The following is a 9,672-nucleotide window of genomic DNA, read 5'->3' on the forward strand; positions in this document are numbered from 1 at the left end:
CGTTTCCCTAAAAGAAATGGAGAAACTTTCAAAATACAAAGATCTGGGAATAGAGGTAACTCGAATGTTGAATCTAAAAACAGAAACAATTCCTATCATAGCAGGTGCCGGACTTACAAATATATATAACATACAGGAAATTGTACTACTGGGCACTGCACAGATCCTACGCAAAACATTTTCAATACAGTAACCATAAGAGCATCACAGCAAACCACAGCACATACTCAAGCACACAGAGCTGCGCTCGGTAGTGAAGTGAAAGTACGTTATAAAAATATATCTACTGAATTATAATGATAATAATAAAAATGCACAGTAGGATTACGTGATATTTGATAAAAATATAAATGATCTAATTTACATGGATGATGTAAAGTTCTTTGCAAAAAAAAGACCAAAAGCTCAGGGGTATACTAGCGATTGTTAAACAATTCAGTGATGACATCACGATGCAACTTGGCCGAGATAAATGTGAAAATGCAACATTCATCAAAGGAAAAATGACACAAACATCTAACGTTAACCTTGACCAGCAGAATGTCATAAAATAGTTAGAACCAGCGGAGAGCTACACATACCTAGGAGTAATTGAAGTGGACGGAATAAGACATTCAATGATCGGGGAATAGATCAGAGGAGAATTATTATCCCAAGGTAAGGGCAATACTCAAGACAGAGCTGAATGCAAGAGACAAGATCGAAGCGATCAATATTTTACGTATACCAGACGTGACTTACAGTTTCAATATCATTAACTGGTCAAATACTGATATATGTAATCTTGACTGAAAAATGCGCAAACTGTTGACAATGCATAGAAATGCACCACACTAAGGCAGATATAAAACGACTTTACCTGCCAAGAAAAGTGAGTAGCCGTGGACTTTTACAACTGGCATTAATAATGAAGATTGCCACAATTGGCCTAGACACCTACCTGAAAATCTTTGAGAACTGGATGTTAAAATTTGTCTTAACACATCAACACAAGAAAGTATCATAAACAGTGACAACACAGGCAAAGGATTATCTAAGTGAATTCCAAATACAACAAATTCCAGAATTATGTATACTAGAAACAAGCACAGTAAAAGCTATGCGTATTAAAACCCTTGCTTAAAATGCTGCCTTATATATTCTATCTGATAAATGACAAGGGAAATCTCTCAAAGGCAAATACCCAAAGAGAGCGAATAATGCCGATGTTGACGAAACCCTTACCCATCAATGGCTAATGCCTTCTGGATAAAATTCTGAAACAGAAGGCTTTATCATAGCAGCCCAAGATCAATGCCTACCTACATGGAACTACCAGGCCAACATATTAAAGAACGGCGGCTTTCCAACATGTCATGTATGTCAACAACAAAATGAAACCATTGATCATGTTGTCTCCATGTGCTGTCTTGTTGTGCCTAGAGAGTATCTCAACAGGAATGATAGATCTTCACAATATATTCACTGGGTAATTGGCCAAAACCTGGACTTACCCCATGATAAAAACTGATGGGAACACAAACCCCCTCCAGTGTTTGGAAATGATCACATTTCACTGTTCTGGAACTTCACCATTCAAACTGACAGAAAAATAAATGTAAATAGGCCAGACATCATATTGAAAGACTTCAGACTAAAATCCTGCCTCCTCATTGATATGATTGTCCCAATCGATATAAAGGTATCTATGAAGACCTATCAAAACTGAGCAAGTATAAAGATCTTAAAATAGAAATTAACAAAATATGGAACCTGAAGTCTAAAACAATACCTGTTGTCATAGGTGCCCTAGGAATGATAGAAAAAGGGACTGATTCCGATCTAGCTCAGATACCAGGAAACCCCAAAATGGCAGAAATGAAAAGACTATGCAAAATATTTTCTATGCAATCTCAAAGTTTAAAACAATGACAATTTTATTATGGTTTCTTAAACATTCTCTCAAACAACACTATGTACAAAAACAAATATATAGCACCCTATGCATAACACCAACATGAACTTCCAACTTGTTGTCTCTTGAAGTCTGTGGGTGAGACTTGGAGCCAATTTGTACAGATGCAAATGCAAAGCAAATGGCAAACATATAATAATAATAAAAACAACAACAACAGGATAAAAAAGATAAAGAAAAATGATGACTATAGATAACTAAAAGCGATTTAAACCTGGGAATTGATGACTATAGATGACTAAAAGCGTTTTCAAACTGGGAAATGAGTCCCTAGCCTGTGCTGCCCAAGAGAAAGCATTAAGAACCAGTTACATTCAATACAGAATAGACAAAACATCAGAAAGTGACAAGTGCAGAAATTGTGGACAAAATAGTGAAACCGTACGGCATGTTACCAGTCAATATACCTCAGTAGTCCAGAAAAAAAGTAAGAATCGTCTTGACAATACAGCAAGGATCTCCCATTGGAGAATTTGCAACAAGTATGGACTTGACAGATCAGAAAAGTGGTACAATCATGAACCCAATGGTATTATCGAAAATGATTATGCATTGATCCTATGGGAGTTAAAGATTCAGTGCGACCATGCGATAGAGAATACGAATCCAGACATAGTGCTATTTGAGAAAGAAAACAAACGATCATAGATATAGCATGCTACGCTGACAAGAATGTATGCGATAAGGAAGAAAGAAAAGGCGATAGATATAACAGGTTAGCTGGGAACAAAGAGTAAACATCTTGAGAAATACATGAAACAAATATGTGCTGCAATAAAGTGGATCTCTTGCAGAAAATAGCACTGCTACGGGCAGTTGGAATACTCAGGATGGTGCTCGATAAACAGGAAGTGTTACCTTAGTTCACTGGTATAGAAAAGCTGGCACCGTAGTGCACCGTAGTGCAAAGACAACAGCTACAACAACAACAACAACAACAACAATAATAATAATATAATAGAGCACCAAGGATCACCTTGTGATAGACAATGTTATAATGAAGAATTGTAAACGGTACCAAAAAGCTTATGCATGGTCTGGTTAGATTTTAAACAGACTTAGGACATGTTGCAGCATTCGTGGATAATGGATTTCCATTATCCACGAATGCTGCAACATGTCGTAAGCCAATTTAAAATTTAACATGTGTGAAATAGCTGAGAACGTGTGTGCACTAATGAAGATCAACATGCCTATTTGGAAGACGCGTCTTTCCTGTAACAACCAGTACTTAGCCGAGGTAACAATCAAAAGAGATATCTTCGAAGGAGACTCTCCTTCGCTTCTGCTATTTGTTATAGAATCCAATCCATTTTCTGTACTCTTACATAAAATCAACGTGCACTATTTGCTGAGAAAAAACGCACCTTGTCTCAACAACATTCCCTTCGTCGATTATTTAAAACTGTTCGCTGAAACAGAGCCTGAAATGTGGAGGCTGGTTCAGAGTGTGGAAATGTACAGAAAGTATATAGTGATGGAATTCGGTATCTCGAAGTGTGCGGTACTTTCTTTGAAGTGGGAAAAAAGAGTAAATTTTAAGGCTCTAGAATTGCCAAACGGAGAGCGAATGGAAGACCCGGATGGTGATGGGTAGAAGAACTTTGAGATTCTGGAGCTGGACAAAATCTTGCATAGATAAAATGAAAGACAAGATCATCACTGCATATTTCAAGCGCCTCAAACATCGCTTGAAATCGAAGCTCAACTCAAAGAACCTTGTGACTACCATCAACACATGGGCTATGGCTGTAGTCCGCTATAGTGCACCCATCCGGAGATGGATACAAGTGAAAGACAATGACAATGCATGGTGCCCTTCACCCCAAAGCAAATCTACACAGGTTCTATATGAAGAGAGTTATGGTTGGACTTGGGCTGATTAGTGTACGGAATGCATCAACTGTGAAAAAAGAAAGATGACAGAATATTTGGTATACAGCAAAGAAGAACTGCTACAATATGCTGCTAGTGAAGAAGGAGTTTAAAAATGGATTAGAGATTGCTCATGAATTCCGAACAACAACAACCAACGAGAGAGAAAAACCCTACTCCATATGCAAATTACATGGTCAGTTCCATCGTGAAACCAAGAAATTAAACGTCCAATAAACATCATGGAGGTGGCTCAACAAGGGTGACCTAAAAAAGAATACGGAAAGCGTAATCATCACAACCCAGGACCGGGTATTGAATACCAACTCAGTGAAAAAGAATATATATCACACAAGTGCATCGGACTTCTATAAAATATGTGGTAAGAGGGTCGAAAGTGTGACGCACAATGTTTATGCTTGTGAAAGTGTTGTTAATAAAAAGTACAAATTTAGACACAACAATGTAGCCCAAAATCTCCACTGGCTACTATGCCGTTACAATGGATATGAGTTTACGGGTGCTTGGTACCAACATACACAGGAAAATGAAACGGACGAAAAGGGGAAGACAAAATTCTAGACAGAAAAGTATTAGAGCACCGAAGCCCGGATATAGCAAACTTTAGGAGGGGCAAACAAGAATGCCTAATAATTGACGTAGTAGTGCTACGAGATCAGTACTCATTGAAAGAAAGAAAAAAAGCTGATAAATATGAAGACCTGAGAAATGAGACCACTAAGATGTGGCAGCTACGCGAGTCGAACTTAAAGGTTATCCCTCTTGTCATCGGAGCATTGAGATCAACACCACCCGATCTGAAAAAAAAATCTGAAAATGTTAGAAATACCCTACAATCTAGAGGTATTGCAAAAGTCGCCATTACTTGGACCTGCACGTATATTGCCTAAAGTACTGTCTGTCTGAGGTCCTTATTGTGACTTGACACCCATGAGACACAATATCTTCAATCAATAACCAACGATACTGTATATTCTGTGACGTCTATAATAATAATAATGATAATAATAATAATAATAATAATAATAATAATAATAATAATAATAATAATAATAATAATAATAATAATAATAATAATAATAATAAAAAAAAATAATAATATTCGGTCAAATATGAAATCCCAATTTTTGAGGATAAAACGGATTTGTACTGATATGGAGGCATACTGGAAACATGCAAATGCCTTTGTACATCATAACGTCAAACGCAGTTACAGTGAAATCACGATTAAAGGAAATAGCAAATTAAATAGCTAAGATTAGCAAAGATAGTCAAACCTTCAAGCATAATTTTAGCAAACACAATAAAATAGATGACAGAATTCCTTTAGTTATTAACTAGCACCGAAATTTCGCTGGCATTTCAAAAGTGTTACATGAACGTTACCAGCATATGGCGAAAACATATCCTCGTTTCAGACAGATATTTTCTCAGCCGCCTATTGTAACCTTTAGACGGAATAGGAGTATAAAAGAATTATTGACCTCTATTTCTGACTCCAAGGGAAATGCACATTGGAGTATCTGCACGCTGTACCTTGAAGAAAAGTCGCAACAGAGGTAAGCCCGGTTCATTGTGAAACAACATGTGTCAAGTGAATTCCATCAGGAATGATAACAGAAATGTTATGATTTATACAGAAGGTGGGACATGTAGAGATTCCCATTTGATGTAAGTGGCAGAATGACCGAAGCACAATTTGATTTTATGTTGGTTGTATAACAGAACAATGAAACAAAAGTTTTAATGGGCACAGATTCGACGTCAGGCACAATAACAGTAGTTCGACAGGATTTGCCAAACATTTCATTTCAAAAGGCTGCAACTTTGAAAAAGACTTGAAAGTGTATATTTTCAGAAAATATTCCTAATCTGCTTCAATTTCACTTCTCAGAAAGCATGAGGAGAAATGTTTCTTCGAGTTATTAACATCACGCCCCAGAGGAATGAATAAAATGGCAGGAGAATATCATCAAATTTATACAATGGTATTTGATTAAATATTCTTTTTTTTTTCTTTTTTCTTTCCTCTTTTTTTCTGTCTTTTTCTTTTCGCCTGTTATAAATTTGAAACTTAGACTGATGATGTCATTCTATCAACGTGTGTACGTTGGTTGCTCTCGTTCATAATTTACATTTAAAATTCTATAAATTTGAATTTTTATCACTTCTTATTTTGATTTTAACAAAGACAGATTTACTGTTCAAATATCGTTCAACCAATAAAATATATGTTACAATCGAATCGCACTCTTCGTCTTGACTGTTTAACTTTGTGAAGAGTTACGTCATTCCTTTTTAAAATATAATAATAATAATAATAATAATAATACCATTACCAGGCACTGGGCTCTCATAACTTCTGATCTCAAATGATTGGACGTGTTATCATGCACATTCTATTGTCTTGTTTATAAGAGATGCAAATATCGTCAGTTACTAATGGACTTGTTAATGTGGTTAAGATCAAACTAGTGACAAGCAAATCTGTGGTATCGAGCAGAATATTTGCCCATCTTCTATACCAAGATCAAAAAATGTACATGTTAACACTTCCCGTATGTTAAGATCAAAAGCCATGTGAGACAATTATTATTACTATTATTATCATTATTATTATTATCATCATCATTATTATTATTATTATTATTATTATTATTATTATTATTATTATTTCAGCAACAGCAACTACTTCGATCATCAACGGTATGAAATTTTGGAACACGAAGAAGAATTTCTGAAGGAGCAATTTGAGAGAATCCAACGCCTCCATTACTTGCCTGATATTTTATTTTATGACCTTGAAAGTTTGAAAGGTAAAGTTACCCTTGACAGAATATGAACTGAGAATGGCAAGACCCAGAGCGAATGGAGATATTCCGTCCTTCGAACGATTATACTTACGTTTCTAATATAGCCACATAACCTAATTTACAAGAAGACTAATTGATTTTATTTATCTCACTAAAAAGTTTTATGGCATTTTATCGACCTAGAGAGTAATGATTCCTTAGTATTTTCAACATTCACTCACACTAGATTACTGTCATTTATTTCTCGTTTCTTAAAAATATTTTTTGGATATATTTTCCTTCCGAAGCATAATATGCTTGATCGTAGTTCACATCTACGTCATAATACTTGACAACCATGTGTCTCTTCGAGGCTGACACTTTTATTACTTCTCAAAAGAGCAAACATTACACTGCTCTGTAGTTTAGCTATGTACACTGATGTCTCACAGTATATGAGTAGAGCTACAAAGCTTCTGACATCAAGTCTATTGAACGAGGAATTAAGCCAGTGTAAAGTAGAGCAATAATCACCATAAATATAAAATGTACATTTCATATTTTAGTTTTGAATATCTTACCTCTAATTATTCTTGCCGTGTTAGTGTCGTGGTCGAACCTACATTGCATGGCCCACTTCAAAGCTAATTCCGCCATACTCTCACTCCAAACCTAACAATAAACGGAAATTTGGATTTAATAACAGACGAAGAACGCAGTAGATTAACATTCATGCATTACGTATGAAACTTAGAACACAGATAATTTTTAATTAATTTTTGTTTTACATTTTTTAGCAAATGAAAATAATGTAAATGATAATTTACAGTGACTCCAAAACACGTGCGAGATAGTGAGCAAGGTGTGTGATCGCAAAATGTAGACCTCAGCGAAGCCGTGAATCTTTGCATAAGTATGAACTAGGAGATTCTGTCCATGGCGAATTATCCTCTCGATAATTTGGGATGAAAAACAGAGAGAGACGACTAAAAATGAAAACGCATTGTCATTGTCTTAACATTTATGTAAACAATCTAAATACTAAAAAACAATATTGATTATTTTAACTCACCTTTTTCCATTTGCCAACATTTTTTACAATATATTTACAATTGCAAAATATTGGTAATTTTATACACTAACATACACATACATAAAAAAAAACGCATACACATACACGCACGTATGCACACAAACAAACACATACACAAACACAACACACACACACACACACACACACACACACACAGGTGTATGTCTGCGTGTGCGTACGTGCGAGTTTATATGTATATGTGTAGAATATGTAGCAACATTTTCAAATATTTGGTAAATGGACTCAATCTATTGTTTGAAAGCACATTCTCTCACGAAAATTAATTCCAAGTTGAACAACAAATCAAGCAATCTAGCATACGGTAAAAGCAGCCTCATCTGGAAATTATATTTCCCCGGTGAGACTGAAATATCCCTTTGTCCAACGAGTACATGTACAAATGATTAGACTAGAAGAGGATACAAATAATAGGGAAGACAGAGTGTACTGTAAGACGAAACGATCATCGCGCTAAAGAAAACTTACAGGACACTCTTACCTATCAATTTTTTAAAATATACTAAACGTCAAACTTCCTTGCAGAGATCCTGCAATTGAAGTGCAATATTGCTGATTATGTACATTATCCGTATGTGATGAACGAGCTCTCAATGTAAACTACTAGGCTCATACCCAAGACAAAATTTGGATACTATATTTTAAAAACTCCTATCGAAATATTAATTCTAAATATAACGTATATATATATATATATATATATATATATATATATATATATATAATATTAGTTATAGAATAAAAACGCTAGGTTAACGACTCAACATATCACAGTCCCTCAATGAACGTATATAAAAAATACAACATAATCCATAAAACGTAAGGAATAATATCAAAAGAGCGTAAGAAAAATAATGTAAGAAAAATAAAATAAATAAAGAATAAGAAATATATAACAAGTAAGATGCAAGCTATATAACGTATAATACAAAAATGTATACACAAATATATTATTTCAACCGATAATATACAAATAAATTAAGAATAATAAATTTGAGTTAAAGGTATAACACAATATACATATATATCATTTCATGTTTTTTAACCCGTGTTTTTTGTGAACTCTTATAAATGGTGGTTGAAATGGATTTTACCGATTGGTACCTTCTGGGTGCTGTATTTGTCCTTTGATCCATGTGTTTTGTGAACTTTTGTACATGGTGAGCAGAATTGGATGTTACATGCTGATACCTACTGGGTGCCTGTATTCACCTTTGACCCGTGTTTTTTTTGCGATCTCTTGTGTATACTAAACTGATACGACTTACATAGTCAGGTCTGCTGTTTTAAATTATAAAATATGCCCGAGGGAAATATAGAACTTTAGATCTTTGCTCTAAACAATGTTAAATCATTTAAAGTTTTGTCATTGATTTTTAACCGATAGACTATTTTGTTTTACCTCATTTCTTTATTTTATTTTATTTTATATCGATCTATATTATATATTTGAATATTTAATCGTATTAATTTTAGCTTTAACTTGAGTTGGAACTTTTTTTAAATTATATATATATGTATATTGTGTTATACCTTTAACTCAAACTTATTATTCTTAATTTATTTGTATGTTATCGGTTGAAATAATATAGTTGTGTATAATTTTTTATATTACACGTTCTATATCTTGCATCTTACTTCTTAAATATTTCTTATTCTTTTATTTATTTTATTTTTGTTACGTTATTTTTATATCTTTTCATTCCTATGTTTTGTGGATTATGTTGTATTTCTTATGTATGATCATTGAGGGAGTGTGATATGTTGAGTCGTTAACCTAACGTTTTTATTCTATAACTAATATTTTACTCTTGTCTCAATTATTCTGAGCACTTCTCCTTCAAGCCCTGTATAAAATCTATCAATGTCCTAATAAGAAACTTTTAATATATATATATATATATATATATATATATATA

General features: G+C 34.0%; 1 protein-coding gene across 1 annotated transcript in view; it reads right to left on the minus strand.

The window, feature by feature from the left end:
• Positions 1-9,672, minus strand: part of LOC106879367 (cysteine-rich venom protein) — a 49,630-nt gene that overhangs the window by 28,367 nt on the left and 11,591 nt on the right. Inside the window, exon 3 of the mRNA XM_014928889.2 lies at positions 7,224-7,314. Coding sequence (XP_014784375.1) covers positions 7,224-7,314 — 91 coding nt within the window. The remainder of the gene's footprint in view (positions 1-7,223; positions 7,315-9,672) is intronic.

The sequence above is a fragment of the Octopus bimaculoides genome, chromosome 1 (genome assembly GCF_001194135.2).
Source record: "Octopus bimaculoides isolate UCB-OBI-ISO-001 chromosome 1, ASM119413v2, whole genome shotgun sequence".
NCBI lineage: Eukaryota > Metazoa > Mollusca > Cephalopoda > Octopoda > Octopodidae > Octopus > Octopus bimaculoides.